Genomic DNA, 19,970 nt, shown 5'->3' on the forward strand with positions numbered 1-19,970 from the left:
CCGGTGAGCAGGGAGGATGGGGGTAAGCACTGCCATGTCCTCAGCAACCCCTTCTTAAGTGTCATTCAGGTATACTCCACATTTGATGTTAGAACCATATCTTCATTGATCTAAAGACAAGATTGGCTGGGCGCGGTGGCTCATGCCTATAATCCCAGCACTTTGGGAGGCTGAGGTGGGCGGATCGCGAGGTCAGGAGATCGATACCATTCTGGCTAACATGGTGAAAACCTGTCTCTACTAAAAATGCAAGAAAAAATTAGCCGGGCATGGTGGCAGGCGCCTGTAGTCCCAGCTACTCAGGAGACTGAGGCAGGAGAATTGCTTGAACCCAGGAGGCGGAGGCTGCAGTGAGCTGAGATTGCGCCTCTGCACCCCAGCCTGGGAGACACAGCAAGACTCTGTCTCAAAAAAAAGAAAAAAAAAGACATGATTGGCCACAATGCTTGCATAATCACTGCATCACATGCTGCAACCCCCCAGAGCCTTCTGTTCTCTAACAATGGATTAGAAGGCCTCAAGGAAACACCGAATGGGCCCAGTGACCCAGATACAAGTGACATCTAGTTTTGCCAGGAGTTTTCTGAAGAAGCTAATCTTCTAAGAGGAGTAGAGTCAGCAACATGTTCTAAGTGGCCCCTCTTGACACTCAGAGGGTGCAAACACGCAAAAATCAGGTGCAAATATGCCAACCTAGTCTCTTTTTTTGTCATTAAAGCCCAATTACTGCAAATTTGAAATGGTCATTAGAAGTAGCAGGTCATCTGTCAGCTTGTACCTGCCCAGGAGCTTGGCCCCCTGGATATGGGTTCTTCTTGAAGAGTATGAGCTGGCTAATGTAGCATGGGCTCTGTGTCTCCGCCCCAGCAGGATTGTGCCCAGCAAGGTCACCAGGTAAATGCACCTGGACAGATCCCAGGCTCTGGACAGAGCTCTGAAGGTTGTAATGAAAAAGCGTCCGGAACTCCATCTGCCCAGTGCTAACGTGGTTCAAAGGGAGACAACCCTGAAACACAGAGTACAGGGAGTGGGGTGTTTATAACACAACTGTGCGAACTGTCTTGAATCCAGACCAGGGGAGAGGGGAAAAGTAGTTAAAAAGATAGCCCATCTCAAGTTAGACTGGATGGCAGGAAGCAAGAGCGCAGGCCTTAGGACTCAGTGCTGGGTACGTAGGCAACGAATGTTCTTAAACACTCGTGAGTAATGGTGATGATTATTAGTAGGTTCAGATAGACTATTTACTTGCTAATTTCCCAAATGTTACAGTAGCCATCAGTTAAATAAGCCAGCAAGACTGGAGAGGGATGCTAAATTGGCAGGAGAGGAAGGCCAGAAGCCTATTCACTTACTTCTTCTTGAAAGCACTGGCCATTTCATAAAGTAAAAATAAAAAAATCTCAGAGACAATTTCCAAAGTTACCAGAGCAGAAATAAATAAATAAACTTTGGCCTTTTTAAGCAGTTATGTATCAGCAGGGCTACTTTAAGAATCACTGCGTGTAATAAATCATTTGCATTACTTCACATCATTCCTCCAAAAAAACCCAGAAAGTATCCTGAGAAATAATGTTTCTGAGTCAAACATCCCAAGTATCCCAGATGAAAACCTACCAAAACAAAAAAGGATAAAATAGAAGCAAGGTTCCACTGGAAACCTTATACTATTACCATGAAATATTTAAAATTCAAAATGAAAGTCTCCAAATACCAAACTGCCACCAGGAAAAATAAACACAGTACTTCAGAAACTGAATCTGTTTTTGGTTTTGAGAAGCAATTACAAATACAGGTTAACATCCTGGGAGAGGGAAATAGTATTTTTATGGATGGAGAAAAAGTGTGACTTACCAACAATAAATCTGAGATAACCGTAATTCCTTCTTCATGTAGATAGCCTTCCTCCTTCGAGTTTCCTTGCTCAGAGACTTCCCAGATTCTAGATATGAGACCGATGAGTTCAAGCCTCACTCCTTTGTCAACCACAAATGGCCCTGAGGACTGGCCCTGAGCAAGGAGCGCCCGGGTATATTTGAAGATGAGAACTGCACTCATAAAGCTTAGCTGCACGAACCAAAAAGATGTCAATAAAATGCTTCACGGAGTATGATGCATATATTCTTCCCTCTTTGATTATTATAAGGAATTAAAATGATTGAACTACGGGCCAAGAGAACTGGATTTAAGTCCAGGTTTGTCTTTAGGTGATTATTGGCCAACTTCCTAAGAAACAGGTTGCTTTCTGATATTCAGTCTCTTGACCAAAGGAAAATAAATGGCCTCTATGTTTTATGATGTTACTTGGTTTAAACCCCAACAACCACTTGGCAAATCCCTTCACAAATTGGCCCCCACCTCCTCCCACAGCCTTCTCCCTCCCCATTACCTATGTGCATTCTAATCTCAAGCCACCTGAATCTCTTATTGTTCCCAAAGAATTGAGGCTTTTTCTTGATGGCCTAGAGATTCCCCTACCTGCAGTACCTTTACCTTCGTTTGGATTGGCAAAATCCATCCTACTTTTCTCTCTCTCTTTTCCTTCTCCTCTCTCTCTCTCTCTCTCCCCCTCCTTCTCTCTCTCTCTGTCTCTCTCTGTCTCTCTCTGTTTAGAGATGGGGTCTCACTCTGTCCCCCAGGCTGGAGTGCAGTGGCACAAGCACCACTCCCTGCAGACTTGAACTCCTGGGTTCACATGATCTTCCCACCTCAGCCTCCCAAGCGCTGGGACTACAGACATGTCTGGACTTATCTTGATTTTTCTGAACTCTTAATGTAGTCCCCTTTCAAATCTACACAAAAGTAGAGAGAATAGTATAGTAGTATAAAATGCCTATCACCCAACTGTAACAATTATTCACTTGAATATTCTTTCTTCTATTCTCTACTCAACTTTTAAAAAATATTTAAAAGCAAAAAGCAAATCTCAGGTATTATTTTTATCCATGAACAATTTAGTGTGTAGTACTGATAGATGAGGACTCTTTCTAAAAACATGCCCACAATGCCATTATCACATCTAACAAAACTATGATTCTTTACTATGTTTTTTTTTTTTTTTTTAAATCTGATACGGAGTCTCGCTCTGTCACCCAGGCTTGAGTGCAATGGTGCGATCTCTGCTCACTGCAACCTCCGCCTCCAAGGTTCAAGCGATTCTCCTGCCTCAACCTCCCGAGTAGCTAGGATTACAGGTGTGCACCACCATGCCCAGCTAATTTTTGTATTTTTAGTAGAGACAGGGTTTCACCATGCTGGCTAGGCTAGTCTGGAACTCCTGACCTTGTGATCTGCCTGGCTCAGGCTCCCAAAGTGCTAGGATTACAGACGCGAGCCACCGCAGCAGGCCCTACTACATATCTTTTAAAACCAACCTCAAATGTCCAAGAGACAAAGTCAGCTGCACCACTGCTTGTGTTTGTGCAGAATTTTGCCATTCTCCTAATCATAGGACTAAGCATATTTATTGAAGTATATCTGTTTGCAACTTCATTCATCGATGCTTAAAAGACACAGACTAATCTTTTTCTTCTTTGTACCCTAGAAGCTCCTAGCAATTGCTAGATAATGTGTGTCCATGAAATGAAATTGAGATTCTGTTTTCTATTGGCCATGCTTATTTAACCACAATGATATCTAATGGCTTAGATATACCTTTTAAAATCTAGTTCTTTTGCCAACAATAAGGTTACACTAGTTTGGAAATGCATTTAAACCACTATTAAAGGCCCTTTACATGAGGTAGCTTACCACGGATATTAGGACTTAAAATGAAAGAACAGTTTTTAAATTAAACAAATGCTTTAAAGAACATATTATGCCCACTTTCACAATGCCCACTTTTTGGACCAAAAATATCAGAAATGGTCACTTTAAGAGGACAATCATGTTTGGTTTTATTTCCGACTCTGAACTAAGAACTGTGGCAGACCCTGGGGTTCAGAGATGTACGAGACAGGGACAGTGGCGGGAATGATTTGGTATCTCCCAGATTTGTGCTCTGGAGCCTCATGTAGGGTCATCGCTGGGAAGTAATTCCATTTTCCAGGTCCCTCGAGTCCAGGTGAGGCCATGTGTGCTCACCAGGGGAAGGTGAATGCAGCAAGGTGTGCACCTGCAGGGCCACACGGCTGACAGGCAGCATACCTTCTCCATGCGCCATTCCCCTGACTTAGGAAACCACAGAGTGGAGGTGTTGGGGGCACGAGATGGACGGGGCCAGAGTCCCTGAGTCACCACGAGGGAGACCACCCACTGAACACCTGCTATGGAATGTGTGCGAATGAAGAAAAAACATCTGTTGTATTCAGCTTCTGGGATTTCAGGGTTATCTGTTATAGCAGCTAACGTTATTTCAACTAAAAATTTAACTGTATTAAGTTTGTGTCTTAAGAGGCTAAGTAGTCTAAAGTTGGAAGACAGATGTACAAAAAGAAATTACAAATCAAAGGTGTTGAAGTGCTAAAACAAAGTCACGTACAAATCTGTCTCAAACAAAATGAACTCTGCTTTCAGATCTTTGTGAAGATTTCATGGAGAAAGTGGCATTTGAATCTACCCTTGAAGAGAAAGTAATATTTTTTCCAGGGGAAGAAGTAACCTGCTCCAGTTACGGGAAAACATACCATTTCAAGGACATAAGGGGCATCCCGAATCCTGCACAGCGAAGCTGCCTATGTTGGGTTGCGTGCACAATGAGGTGCAGAGAGTCAGGTAAAAATGTATGAAGTCCTCGTATGATACAAAGCACAATCGGGCCGGGCATGGTGGCTCACGCCTGTAATCCCAGCACTTTGGGAGGCCAAGTCGGGTGGATCACCTGAGGTCAGGAGTTCGAGACCAGCCTGACCAACAAGGTGAAACACTGTCTCTACTAAAAATACAAAAATTAGCCGGGTATGGTGGCATGCACCTGTAATCCCAGCTACTTGGGAGGCTGAGAGAGGAGAATCGCTTGAACCCGGGAGGCAGAGGTTGCAGTGAGCTGAGATTGTACCACTGCACTCCAGCCTGGGCGACAGAGCAAGACTCTGTCTGAAAAATAAATAAAGAAGAAGAACAATCGGATTTTGTCTTCAAACTACTAGAAAGCCATCAAGTATTCTGAACAAACAGATGACATGACCCGTTGTGTTGTTTATGAAGACAGCTAATCAGAACAGAGGAGAATGATGATGCTGTCCCACCTAGACTGGAGATTGTTGGAGCTCAGCGGCCCTCAGTGAGGAGGGAGGAGGGATGGAAGGAGGACAGGGCCATCCAGCCACCTTTCCTGTATCCATTCCCCATCTCTCCTGAGCTTCTGCCATGTGTCACGTATATGGTATTTCTGCGCCAAATAGGAAGGTCCCTGGTATCAGGGAGTTGACATTCCAGTGGGGGAAGACCAGCAATAAATAAATAAATGAGATAGTTGCTGTTGTGAAAATATTGAAGGAGATAGCCTGTAACAGGAAGGATGACTTCAGATGGTGAGTCTAGGACAACGTCTCTAAGAAAGCAGCATTTGTGCTGAGAGTCAATGAAAGGTCAGCTCTTTGAGAAGTCAAGGGGAGGGCACTGCAGGAAAAGGATCAAGGCAGTACTCCTGGAGGACGGCTAGGAAGGGGGAGAAAAGCCAGGAGAGGAGGATAGAAGGAAAGAAGGAGCTAGACACTGCAGGTGCATAAGATGTTTGGTTTCTATTCCGCACACAATGAGTAGCCATGGGGAGTGCTGAGCAGGAGAATGACACTCACCGACTCAGGCTTTTACAATGACTCGACTGCTGTGCGTAGCATGTATTCTAAGGTGACCTGAGAGGAGGCAGGGAGGACAGGACAGTGAGAGAACGTGCCAGCCTGAATGAGAAATGACATATGCTTGGATTCAGGTGGGGGGCAGTAGAGGTAGGAGAGATAGAAAGATTCTAGCTATGTGTTTGAGGAAGAACAGACAAGACTTCGTTATAAGTGAATGGATGAGGGGAAGAAAGGACTCTAGTGACACCTGGGCTTTATCATGGGATTCTGCATGGACGGCGCCGCCCTGTCCTGGGCTGAGGAAAGTAGGAGGAACACGGGGTTGGAAGGGGTCGGGGGAGGAGCCCACTCTGCCATGCTGGGTCTCTGCAGTTTCAGCCCATGTGGAAATGAGAGCGTATAGTTATACGTGTGTGTCTGGGGTGCTTGAGTCAGGTTTGGGTTGGAGGTGTAGGATGTAGAGTCCCTATCAGATGGATGTAAAGTGGAAGGAGTGGATGAGATCACATAGGGAGGAGGTGTGGACAGAGAATCTAGGTGGCCCAAGACAAAGCCCTGAGGCACTGACCATGTAACTGTAGATGGGAGGAGCCAACAGGAGTCAGCCAAGAAGGCCAACCAAGAAACCATGTCATGAAGCCAAGAGAAGAGTGTGTCCTCCAAAGCAGGGTGAACCCCACAGAAAGTCCCTGGGAGGGAGAGAATGGGGAGCAGAGGGTATCCAGTGGATTTGGCCAGATGGAGATCTGCTATAACTTTGGCAGGAGCAGCGGCAGTGTGGAGATGGAGATGGAAGCCAGAGTTCGATGATCTAAAATGTATGAGAAACCAGGTGTGGTGATGCGCATCTGTGGTCCCAGGTCGTTGGAAGGCCAAGGCAGGAGGATGGCTTGAGTCCAGGAGTTTGAGGCAGCCTGAGCAACCCAGTGAGACCTCATCTTTTAAAAAGACACACACACAAGAGGCAACAAGTATAGCCCACAGCAGGCTCAGAACTCACTTTTTAAATGCTCTGCTATGAAGAGGAACATGAAAGTTAGGTGCAAGATGGAAGCAGGTTTGATTTCACTGGAGGGATTTTTTTAAAAAAATAAATGAGATTCTAAGCATGTGCAGGATCATTCAGCAGAGAGAAGTGGAAGCAGCAGCAAAGAGTGAAAAATGAAAAGAGATGAGCTCTGGAAAAGGCAAGGTGGGCAGGAGCAGGACTGTGCCACCTGCAGCCACGCAGGTTGGACATTGTCTAACGCTGGGGCACCCTTCACTCAGACTGAGATGAGGGACAATGAGGGGAGCCTGGAGGAGAGCTCCACACAAATAAAGGGAGAAGCCCATGCAGAGACTGGAGATTCCTTCTATGGTGACAGAGCATGGCCACAGTTAGATTCACAGACTGGAAGTAGATGAGAGAATGACACGTGTTCTTCTCACCTCTCAAGCAGCAATGCAGGCATCAGCCGACGGGGAGGAAAGTGTGCCAGAGACTCAAGAAGAAAAGAAGATGTGACGAAGGGAAAACCCAATGCCATGTGTTACCAATAAAGAACAATCCCCTCGCCAAAAGTATTCATAGCATGGACAGTATGTGTTCTCATCCATTTCTACTTTGGGATTCCAAATTTCTTTCTTTCTTTCCTTCCTCTCCCTTCCTTCCTTCCTTCCTTCCTTCCTCCCTCCCTCCCCATTCCCCTTCCCTTTCCTTTTTCTTTCTTTCGCAAAAAGCAAAAAAAAAATAGTCTCGAGTCAATGATCGACTCTCGATCCTGACTCCGACGAGTGATCGACTTTGTCTTTGACGATGACGACGAGGTTTGATGACGAAATGACGAAAGATGGTCGGATCCCGATCTCTTTGATCTCCTGGTTCTCCTTGCTGCTGGGATTACAGGTGTGAGCCACCGCTCCTGGACTGGATTCCAAATTTCTATATTCAAAATATCTGAGATGGGCTTTGCTATTCAGATGAATTCTTAAAGGAAAAATAACATTTCTAATCTAAGTGTCAAAATATGATTCTGGACAGTATATTTTTCAAGAACTGATTATGTCCCTCAAAACTATATAAAATAGCAGTAAAATATTCTTGGGAAAAAATTGCACTTACCTTATTAGAGAAGCTCACGAGGTCCCTCAACATAAGAACAGAACCAATCATTTCTTCCTGACGGGGAGAAACAACAACAAAACAAAAAGAAAATGCAGGGAGAGGAAAATTAGGTTGTTTGGGTTAAAGTTACATTTTGCCTATGTAGAAATAGCACAGATTCCCTGCTTTTTGGCCAAGAGACCAATTGGAGGCCAGACCGTCTGTAGAGAGACCATTACTGTGGTGTCCAGTTTTCCTGGAAATCCAGCATCTCTCCTCAATGTGCCCCCGGATATCCTCAGCACACCCCACCAGGGAACTGACACGAGGGCTGATGAAATAAGGCACAGAGCTAAGCAACATTTCTTTCTTTCTTTCAGATGGAGTCCCGCTCTGTCGCCCAGGCTGGAGTGCAGTGGCGTGATCTCAGCTCACTGCAGGCTCTGCCTCCCGGTTCACTGGCCTCCTGCCTCAGCCTCCCAGTAGCTGGGACTGGTGGCTGCCACCACTCCCGCTGTAAATTTTTGTGTGTGTATTTTTAGTGTGGAGACTTGGCTCACTCAGTTAGCCAGGATGGTCTCTCGGAGACCACTGACTGGGTGATCTGCCTGCCTCGGTCTCCCAAAGTACTGGGATTATAGGCATGAGCCACCACGCCTGGCCAGAGCTAAGCAACATTTTTAAAAGGGTCAGGAAGAATGAGAAAAAAATTACATCAAGTGAAGTAATTGTAATTGTAATGAAATAGGATGTATTCTTTGTAGATGTGAATATTCTCTATTGACAATGATAAGATAGCAGTTGCAGAAATTCTGTGAGCAAGGACAGTCACATTTGAATACATGGTGATTTCTTCAGAAGTTGCACACAATCGTGAACTTAACTCTCCAAGATAAAATCAGACTGTTTTACATAAGTTGTACTTAAACAAACTTTAGCAGAATTATGTGTAACAATGATTGACTTGGTCATTCTCTCTTTTATAAACCAGCAGCATTCATTTGTGATATATATCAGCTGACTAGAGAGACCACAGCCATGTATGGGAACCGAGCTGGCTGGCCCTCTTGGTCTCATTTCTTGCCTGTGTTTCATAAGCATGACCACTTGCTAGTGAGCCAGCCAATCATGAGCCCTGCCACTTGATAAAGGTTTACAGACACAAACTCACCCTCCTCTGGGCCATACCTGATCTACAAAAGCTAATTTGCATACTGAAGAAATTAATGCATCCTGTATTCGTGACCATTGGTGGCAGGAGGCAGTTTTGTCCTCCTTAGACAAACGACTCAAGATTCTGGTGATCACAGTGATGTAGTTCCTGATTTCTGTGTAACTCCCCATCAGCTGGAGGGTAGACAGGTTTTTCAGGCTGGAATTATACCTGAAGGAAACACAAGAGTTATCATTACCGTTCCAACACGTGGCAACACTTTTCACCCTGCCTACCAAGAGTGGGATGGGATTTGTTGCAAAAATATCTCTTGGACAGGTCAGGGTAGAAAGAGAGTGATGCAAAGGAGAATTGGTCTGTGCAACGGAAACTCTAAAAAGACGCAGTAAGCCATAATATAAAATTTTACAAAAACTCCTTTTATCAGAAGTAAAAAAGGCACAAGAAAGCAGCTACTAATATAGAAGCATCATGGCAAGTGAAAGAACGTATTCCAGAGCCAGACAGAGACACCACCGCGCTACAGCTGGCCGGAGTTTATGACTCCGGGTTTCAATAATTGGGTATTTATTTACTTATTTACAAACAGCATACTTACTTGCACTGGAAAAGATAACACAATATTGTGAAAAGAGGCCTATGCATGTGGTCAAAGGCCAGTTCCAGCCCTTGCTCTGCAATTTATCTGCTGTATGAGCTCAAGAGTATTGTTTAAGAGAATAAATGAGCCTCAGTTTCCAAATGTATAAAATAGAAATTTTCATCTGGATACATCGCAGTGGGTCATTGCAAGAAGTAAATTAATTAGAAATCATGTTCTAATTGATTAGAAAATGCATCATGGGCTCTATACACATAAGCTTAAGCTCACCCTTGACCACTAAGTGATTCGTGGAGACTAAAACCCTAGGAACCCAAGCTAAAGATAAAAAGAACAAATAAATCTGAGCAGAAACATCACTGGCTGCACAACAAGGGGAAGTATACTTCACAGAATTCATCTTGCCAAACTAATAAACATATAAACCAATGACCAAACAAGCAAAAACAATGACCACAAGCCCAGGAAAAGGAGGCAGGCCAGTCCCCAGAGTGGCTGCAATGTATTATCTAAAATGTCCAGTTATCAATGAAAAATTATGAGACATCCAAAGAAACATTAAGTGTGACCCAAACATGAGAAAAATAAGCAGGCAATACAAACTGCCTATGAGGAGACTCAAATGTTGGATTTAGCAAGGACTTTGAAACAGATATTGTAAACATGATTCAAAGAATGAAAGGAAACCATATTTTTAAAAATCAAAGGAAGTTAGAACAATGATTAGTCAAATACAGACTATCAATAAAGAGATAGAAACTATAAATTTATAAGTTATAGAGAGAACCAAATGGAAATTCTGAAGTTACATATATAATAATTATAACAAAAGAGATGTTTAAAAGTAAATTTGAGAAAGAATCTAGAAACTTGCAGACAGAGCAATAGAGATTATAAATAACAGGAAGAAAAAAGTAGGAAGAAAATGAATAGCAACTCAGAGAAATGTTAAACAATTAAGTTCATGAATTACCTTTTTCTCTCTCTTCTTATTTAAAAAGCCATTCCATAAAAACATTTCTATAGAGCTGTACTGTCGGGCCCATAACACACAGAAATGTAATATAACAAGAACACAAAGGCCAGGCGCGGTGGCTCATGCCTGTAATCCCAGCACTTTGGGAGGCTGAGGCAGGTGGATCACCTGAGGTCAAGAGTTCAAGACCAGCCTGGCCAACATGGTGAAACCCCATCTCTCCTAAAAATACAAAAAATTAGCTGAGTGTGGTGGTGTGTACCTGTAATTCCAGCTACTTGGGAGGCTGAGGGAGGAGAATCGCTTGAATCCGGGAGGCAGAGGTTGCAGTGAGCCAAGATTATGCCTTTGCACTCCAGCCTGGGTGACAGGGCGAGACCTCGTCTCAAGACAAAACAAAACAAAACAAAACAACAACAACAACAACAACAAAAAACACAAATAAGGGAGGTGGGAATAAAACTATATATTTTATTATATGTAAGAATAAAGAAATGACATTAGATGGTAACTTAAAGCCACAGGAAGACATGAAGACAAACAAAAATACTAAATAAGATTAATATACATTAAAAGCAATTTCTAAAAACATATTTGTGCTCTCCTCTCCAGTTTACTTAAAAGACAGAAAACTGGCCAGGTGCAGTGGCTCACACCTGTAATCCCAGCACTTTGGGAGGCCAGGGTGGGCAGATCACCTGAGGTCAGGAGCTCGAGACAAGTCTGACCAACATGGAGAAATCCCATCTCTACTAAAAATACAAAATTAGCCAGGCATAGTGACGCATGCCTGTAATACCAGCTACTTCAGAGGATGAGGCAGTAGAATAGCTCGAACCCAGGAGGTGGAGGTTGCAGCGAGCCAAGATTGTGGCACTGCACTCCAGCCTGGGCGACAGAATGAGACTCTGTCTCAAGAAAAAATAAAAAGACAATGTTTTATAAAACCATAATTATAACATTGGACTGTTGGGTTTGTAACACTGATAGATGTAACATACATAATAATCATGACACAAAAAGGGAAGAGGAAATGAATCTATAGAGGAGTAAATTTTCTACATCTTGCTGAAATTAATATAAATTTGAAGTAGTTTCTAGTAAGTTAAAGTGTATATTGTAAGCCTGAGTGCAACAACTAAGAAAATATCTAAAATACGGCCGGGCGCGGTGGCTCAAGCCTGTAATCCCAGCACTTTGGGAGGCCGAGACGGGCGGATCACAAGGTCAGGAGATCGAGACCATCCTGGCTAACACGGTGAAACCCCGTCTCTACTAAAAAATACAAAAAAAAAAAACTAGCCGGGCGCAGTGGCGGGCGCCTGTAGTCCCAGCTACTCGGGAGGCTGAGGCAGGAGAATGGTGTGAACCCGGGAGGCGGAGCTTGCAGTGAGCTGAGATCCGGCCACTGCACTCCAGCCTGGGCAGCAGAGCGAGACTCCGTCTCAAAAAAAAAAAAAAAAAAAAAAAAAATATCTAAAATACATACTTAATAATCATTAAAGGAGTGAAAATGGTATACTAGAAAATACTTAACATAAAAGGAGGCAGTAAAGAAACAGAGGAACAAAGCAATAATGAGACATGTAAAAAATAAGCAAAATGGCATGCATAAATCCATCCAACCACATCAATAATAATATTAAATGTGAGTAGATTACATGAGCCAATCAAAAGGCAGAGATTGTAAGGCTATATACAAAACCAAGATTCAACTATATGCTGTCTACTGGAGTCTAGCTTAGGTTCAAGGATAAAATTAGGTTGTAAGTAAAAGGATGGAAAGAGACATGCAAACAGTAACAGCAAGGCATGTAGAGTGGTTATATCTATACCAGACAAAAAAGAAATTAGACAAAAACAGATAGTAGCAATAAAGAGGGACATTTTCTAATGATAATATAGGTAAATTCATCAGGAAGATTAAAAAATTGTAAACATACAGGGACCTAACAATAGGTTCCATATACATGAGCAATAATGGACAGAACTGAAGGGACAGACAGAAAACTCAAAACAATAATACTGTTAATAATGGATAGAACCATTAGGCAGAAAATCAACAAGGATACATAAGACTCAAACAATAATATAAATCAATTAGACCTAACAGACAGCCATTGAACATTTTAGCCAACAAAATCAGATACATATTCTTTTCAAGTGCACATGGGATATTTTCTAGAATACACCGTATAGTAGGCCACAAACAAAACTCAATAAATTTTAAACTACTGCTATTATACAGAGTATATCCTCTGACCATGATGGAATTAAATAATTAGAAATCAATGACAAAAGAAATTTGGAAAATTACAAATATGTGAAAAAGTAAAAAATTTTCCTAAATATTATAATCAATGGTTCAAAGAAGAAATTGCAACAAGAATTACAAAATGCTTTGAGATCAATAAATGAAAACACCAACATTCTAAAACACATTGGGTGCAGCTAAATCAGTGCTTGAAGAGAATTTAAAGATATAAATGGCTATAAAGAAGATGCCAAATCAATAATCTAATTTTTCACCTTAAGAAACAAAATTAAAAAAAAAAAAAAAAAAGAAGATCAAAGTAAACCAGAGCAAGCACAAGGGGAAAAAATAATAATAAAAATTAGTGTAGAAATGAATGAAATAAAGAATAGAAAAACAACAACAACAACAACAAAAATCAATGAAGCCAAAAGCTGGTTTTTTGAAAACATCAACAAAATGACAAATTTTTAGCTAGACTGACAGACAAAAAATAAGAGAGAGAAAAAGAGATCACTTAAATTACTAAAATCAGGAATAAAACTGATCTTTACTGACCATATAGAAATAAAAAGGATTATAAGAGAACACCATACAAAACTGTATGCCAAAAAAATTAGAGAATGGTAGACAAAATGGAAAATTCCTAGAAAGAAACAAACTACTGAAACTGACTCAAGAAGAAACAGAAATCTGAATAGTTAAGATACTGAACTAGTCATTTCAAAATTTCCACAAAGAAAATGCCAGATCCAAATAACTTTGCTGGTAAATGTTTATAGAAGAATCACTACCCATCCTTCACAAAATCTTCCAAATATTTGAATGCAAAGGAAGCTAGGTGTGGTGGCACACACTTGTTATCCCAGCACTTTGGGACGTCAAGGTGGGAGGATTGCTTGAGCCCAGGAGTTCGAGACCAGCCTTGGCAACATGATGAAATTAGCTGGGCATGGTGGCATGTGTCTATAATCCCAGCTACTTGGGGGGCTGAGGTGGAAGGATGGCTTGAGCCTAGGAGGTCAAGGCTGCAGTAAGCCATGATCGTGCCACTGTACTCCAATCTAGAAAACAGATGGAGATCTTGTCTCAAAAAAAAAAAAAAAAAAAAGGAATATTTCCAAATTGATTGGGGCCAGTATTATTTTGATACCAAAACCAGACAAAGACAACACAGGAAAAGAAAGACAACTACAGGCCAATACCTTTTATGAACATAGACAAAATTCTCAGTAAAGTACTAGAAATCAAACCTAGCATGCAGAAAAAGATGTATACATCATGACCAAATGGAATTTGTTCCCAGACTGTAAGAGTGATTCAACATCTGAAAATCAATCAATTTTATATAACTTGTGTCTTAGTTTGTTTGTGTTATTATAATAAAATACCTGAGACTGGGTAATGTATAAAGAACAGAAATTTATTTTCACAGTTTTGGAATCTGGGAAGTCTGAGATCAAGACACCAGTAGGTTCAATGTCTGGTGAGGCTGCTCTCTGTTTCCAAGGTGGCACCTGTTGCTGCCTCCTCCAGAGGGGAAGAAGGCTGTGACCTCACATGACAGAAGGGACAGAACAACAAAAGGGGGCCTAGCTAGTTCCCTCCAGCCATTTTATAAAGTGACTAATTTCATTTATGAGAGCAGAACCCTTATGGCCTAATCACCTCCTACAGGCACCACCTCTTACTACTGTTGCATTGGGGATAAAGTTTCAACAGAAATTTTAGAGAGGACACAAACATAACAAATTGACAGACTAAGGTACAAAAAACATATAATCATCTCCATAGACCTAGGAAAAGCATTTAACAAAATCTAATACTTTTTTATAATGAAATACACACACAGGCCAGGCGCGGTGGCTCACGCCTGTAATCCCAGCACTTTGGGAGGCTGAGACGGGCCGATCATGAGGTCAGGAGATCGAGACAATCCTGGCTAATCGGGTGAAACCCGTCTCTACTAAAAAATACAAAAAAACTAGCCGGGCGAGGTGGCGAGCGCCTGTAGTCCCAGCTACTCGGGAGGCTGAGGCAGGAAAACGGCATAAACCTGGGAGGCGGAGCTTGCGGTGAGCTGAGATCCGGCTACTGCACTCCAGCCTGGGCGACAAAGCAAGACTCTGTCTCAACAAAAAAAAAAAAAAAAAAAAAAAAGAAAGAAAGAAATACACACACAACAAACTAGGAATAGAAGAGAACATCCTCAACCCGATAACGGTTGTCTATGAAAGGCCTCTAGTTAATATTCATAAGAAGTGATGAAAGACTGAGTGCTTCCTCCTTAAAAACGGGGAAGAAGACCAGGATTTCCACGCTTGCCACTCTGCTCAGCATTGAACTGGAGGTTCTAGTCAAGAGAATTAGGCAAGAAAAAGAAATGGAAGGCATCCAGATTAGAAAGAAAGCAGCAAAATTATCTCTAGTGACAGATGACATGATCTTATATACAGAACATCTCAAGGAATTCAGTGAAAAACCATTAACACTAACAAACACGTTCAACAGGGTTATAGGATACAAGATATTCTCCCCCAAACAGATGTATAGACTTGACAAATTCCTATGAAAAACCCAGCTGGCTTTTGTTTTGTTTTGTTTTTCTATCCCCTTCAGCCGGTGTCTGGAGCCCCAGTCTGCCCCAGCCAGAGCAAGGCTGAAGAGGCTGGCCGGCACCAAAGCCATTGTGCCATGCCTGTGCTGCTTTGTTTTTGCAGAAATGGACAGGCTGATTCTAAAACTCATATGGAAATATGAAAGACCTGAAATACCCAACCTTGTAAAAAGAACAAAGTTAGTGGGTTCAGCGTTTTCAGTTTCAGAATTTACTACTAAACTATAGTAATCAAGGCAGCATAGTACTGGTATGAAGAGAGACATTTAGACTAATGGAATAGAATTGAGAATCAAGAAACAAACCTTTTAATTAGGTTATCAATTATAAAAATACAGATGACCTATATAAAAATGGGTAAAGTACTAAGTAGACATTTCTTCAAGGAAGATATACAAAGCACATGAAAAGATGCTCAGCCTCATCAATTACTGGAGAAATGCAAGTCCAAACCTTAATGAGATACTACTTCATACTAACTAGAACAGCTGTGAACAAAAGGACAATAACCATTGTTGGTTAGGATATCAAGAAACTGGAACCCTCACACATTGCTAGTGGGAATATAATGGTGCAGCCAGTATGGAAAACAATTTGGTAGTTACCATATGACACAGTGTTTCCACTCCTAGTTACCTACCCAAGGAAAATGAAATCACATACTCACACAAAAACTTGCACATAATTGTTCATAGCAGTGTGATTCATGATAGCCAAAAAGTGAAAACAACCCACACATTCATCAACTAATGAATGAATAAATAAAATATGGAATGTTCAAAAACAATAAAATATTATTCAGCAATAAAAAAGAATGAAGTGCTGATACATTCTACTACACAGATGAAACTTGAAAACATTCATTCATATGCGAAGCGAAAAAAGACAGTTACTTAAGATCATATGTTGTATTATCTCACTTACATGAAATTTTCAGAATCAACAAACCTGTAGATATGAAACAGATCTGTGGTTGTCTGGGGCTGGTGGGAGGAAGCTGGGTGGTGGGTAAAGGGAGTGACTGTCAATAAGTCAAGGTTTTCACGGGATGAGGAAAATTGTCTAAAACTAGCTTATGGTGAAGGCTGCATAATTCAATAAATTATTAAAACCAAGGAACTGCATACTTTAAATGGATGAACTATGTGGAATGTAAATGATATCTTTAAAAATGGTTTTTAAAAGAGAAGAAATTGAGGCCGGGCGCGGTGGCTCAGGCCTGTAATCCCAACACTTTGGGAGGCCCAGGCAGGCGGATCACGAGGTCAGGAGTTCAATACCAGCCTGACCAATATGGTGAAATCCCATCTCTACTAAAAATCCAAAAATTAGTTTGGCATGGTGGCACGCACCTGTGCACCTGTAGTCCTAGCTACTCAGGAGGCTGAGGCAGGAGAGTTGCTTGAACCTGGGAGGCGGAGCTTGCAGTGAGCCGAGATCGTGCCACTGCACTCCAGCCTGGGTGACAGAGCGAGACTCTGTCTCAAAAAAAAAAGGAAGAAGAAGAAGAAAGAAGAAAGAAGAAAGGAGAAGGAGAAGGAGAAGGAGAAGGAGAAGGAGAAGGAGAAGGAGAAGAAGGAAGAAGAAGAAGAAGAAGAAGAAGAAGAAGAAGAAGAAGAAGAAGAAGAAGAAGAAGAAGAAGAAAAGAGGAAGAGGAAGAGGAAGAGGAAGAAGAAGAAGGAGAAGGAGAAGAAGAATAAGAAGGAGGAGGAAGAGGAGGAGGAGGAGGAGAAGAAGGCAGCAGCGGCGGCTTTATAGGCTCTGAAGCACCTGCACAAATGCCATGCAAATATGAGTTAGCAGGAGTGCAGTGATAGCACTCGGACTTTTTTATTTGCTCCATCTTGAGAAGATGAGTTCCTGACACGTTTTTGACACTTGTTAACAACTTGGGGGACAGCCAACTCTGGAGGAAATACAAAGAATGGCTAGGATGTCTGTGTGGCATTGTGTTACTCACAGGTCCTCGGCCAGACAGTCATTTCCATGGTAGCGGGGCAGCACAGTCACCACCACAGTGCACGGCTGGACCTTGGAGCCTTTTCCATCTGTGATTTCAGTGGAAACCATGACTGTGAAGGAACATGTCAGAAGAGGGTCATCTTGGACATGTGGGTTACAGAGATGCTTCTTCACACACAGACAGCATCTTCTGGATGACTAAAACTGTGACAAGTGCTAGAAAAGGGGCCAGGTTCCGGGCCACAAGGAGCCCAGGGAGTGAAATACAAACTCGGCAATGGACCGTAAAGGCTTGGGGTTATAGTATGACCAATCTCTAAATGATATATAGAAATTTAATAGGCCTAGAAAAAAGGCGAAGAAGAATTCTGACAGAGGGGACTTTTTAAAAGACCTAAGATCTGTTTGGGGGACCCAGGAATTCCTTCATGTAACAGGGGTGCAGGGCTGTAGTGAGGAGACCTGCAGATCAGGCTCAGGGTGCAGGTGATGGCCAGATAGTGAGGGCCACAGGTACCGTCATGGGAACCACACAGAAAGATCGACGCCCAGGTGTGCCCTGCGTATCTTCATAACAACATTCTCAACCTGAAACCCAGTGCCAAGGATTGGGGACTTAATTTTGGAAGTCAGTGCTTCTCAAGATGTGGTCTATGGACACTTGCAGCCCAATAGCCAGGAATCTTGTCTAAAAGCAAATTCTGCACTCCATCTTCCCCCCATGATTCTGAGTCAGTGGATACTAGGTGGGCCCTGGAGGCAGTAATTTTAACAAATACCCTTAACAGATAAGGTTGGTCCTATGCACAGACATAGAAAGTCTAAGAGAAGGAGCAGTTTTTAGGCAAGACTCCACTAACTTTGACAAGCTGAGTCTGTGCCATACTCACTCATGCAAAAGACAGGACAAGAAAAGGTGTGCATTATTTACTATATTGTATTTATTTTGCTTATGTTTGCCTCCTTATAAATTTTGGGTTCAGGTATTCATAGGAATTGACTGTACTGATACTGACAATTATAAACAAATACCATGGTTGTGAATGATTTGAGTAACATCACTAACCCTGACACTGCTCCGGGACTGTGACCTAAAATTTGGTCTGTAAATTTATGTTAAAAAACCCTTACTTCCAACACAGAGCTGAGGCCCTGGCCCAAGGTCCTTCTCCTGGGACATTTGCCCAGCCTAGGTCTCACATAACCCTGTATGCAGCTTGACTTCAAAAAAACTCAAGATCAAATGGAGTATAAAGTCACTGTGATACAAAGCAGAGCATGATTATGAAGATCTCAAAATGCTCTGCTCAGAAGTTTTTCTCAGTATAATTGACTCGTATCTAGAAGAAGGTGCAAGTATTTCTAACTGAAGGTGACAGGCAAGGTCTCATGAAGAAGGGGGCATTTCAGCTTGGCTTAAAGGAGAGGTGAAACTTAAATAAATCAGGTGAATGAAGTAGTTCAGACTTCAGGCTTAGTAATCTTACCAGCCCAAATCAAAGAAACTTCTAGATCAGCGACTCTCAACCTTTCCTGCACGTCAGAATCCTCCAGACGTTTAAAAAATAAAACAGAAATGTAAAAAGTCACCATCCCCCAAGATTTTTATTTAACTTGCCTGGGGTTGTGCATGACAAGACACCTTCCTAAATGGCTGCATGTCTCTTATACTCAGTTGAAACCAGTTCCAAGGGACTGGGTTAGAAGTGACCACAACCTCAGGAACAGGGTCAGAGGAGAAAGTTGTCAACACTGGGGGATTCATTTTGTTTTGAGGTTATGTTACTAACATGCTAACTCAACATTCATTTACCCCACATTTTGTTCCTTAGCGGAATACCTCGATTTGGTTTTATCTATAATAAATGCAAGATTCACCAGATATGATATATTTCTTTAGTAAATAAGAAATGCCCTGATTTTAAATATCTATATATGAAAAAAACATTCTCTGGCATTTTATCATATACAGTGTATTTCAGTTAAAATTTAAGATATAAAAAACTGATTTAATTTATTGATATTACTAATGTTCTTTCTGCACTAAAAGGTAGGTAGTCAACCTAAACTGAAAAGCATTAAACTGATCAAGGTGAATAAATAATTTTATTTTCTAGACACAGTTCAGTTTTTGAAAACCAGGAAAAAAGGTTTAGAACTCTAGGTTGGCATAGCTAGTGACCCCAGCTGGCACTATGGCTTACCTTTGTAATTGTCCAAGTGCTCACCAGCTGGCAACACAAAATAATACTGGGTGTCTCTCCCATGGTACAAAGTGTGTTTGGAGGCGTTTCCTATCTGGTAACTAAATTCATAATGGAAGTCCTATGATCCAGTACATGGGAGCAAAAATAGTATAAATAAACACACTGTGAATGACATCCCAAGACATACACACATGCCTGAGCCTTCATCGCACCAAGGATGTTCTTTACAGCCAAGAAGAGGGTAAGTGACAGGTAAGCAGCATTCCCAGCTGCCCAGAGCCCTGGGCCCTGCAGGGCTCTCCGTTCCCCGAGCCCAAAGGGCTCCTCGAACAGCACTGAGATTCCTCACCAGTGT

The 19,970-nt window shown here is 42.0% G+C and overlaps 1 protein-coding gene across 1 annotated transcript in view; it reads right to left on the minus strand.

Moving 5' to 3' along the window:
* Nucleotides 1-19,970, minus strand: part of PKD1L1 (polycystin 1 like 1, transient receptor potential channel interacting) — a 216,094-nt gene that overhangs the window by 87,994 nt on the left and 108,130 nt on the right. Inside the window, 6 exon segments of the mRNA XM_031665407.1 lie at nt 779-1,006; nt 1,852-2,064; nt 7,843-7,899; nt 9,013-9,208; nt 17,407-17,518; nt 19,613-19,733. Of these exon segments, the coding sequence (XP_031521267.1) occupies nt 779-1,006; nt 1,852-2,064; nt 7,843-7,899; nt 9,013-9,208; nt 17,407-17,518; nt 19,613-19,733 (927 nt within the window).

This window comes from Papio anubis, chromosome 4 (genome assembly GCF_008728515.1).
Source record: "Papio anubis isolate 15944 chromosome 4, Panubis1.0, whole genome shotgun sequence".
Classification (NCBI taxonomy): Eukaryota; Metazoa; Chordata; class Mammalia; order Primates; family Cercopithecidae; genus Papio; species Papio anubis.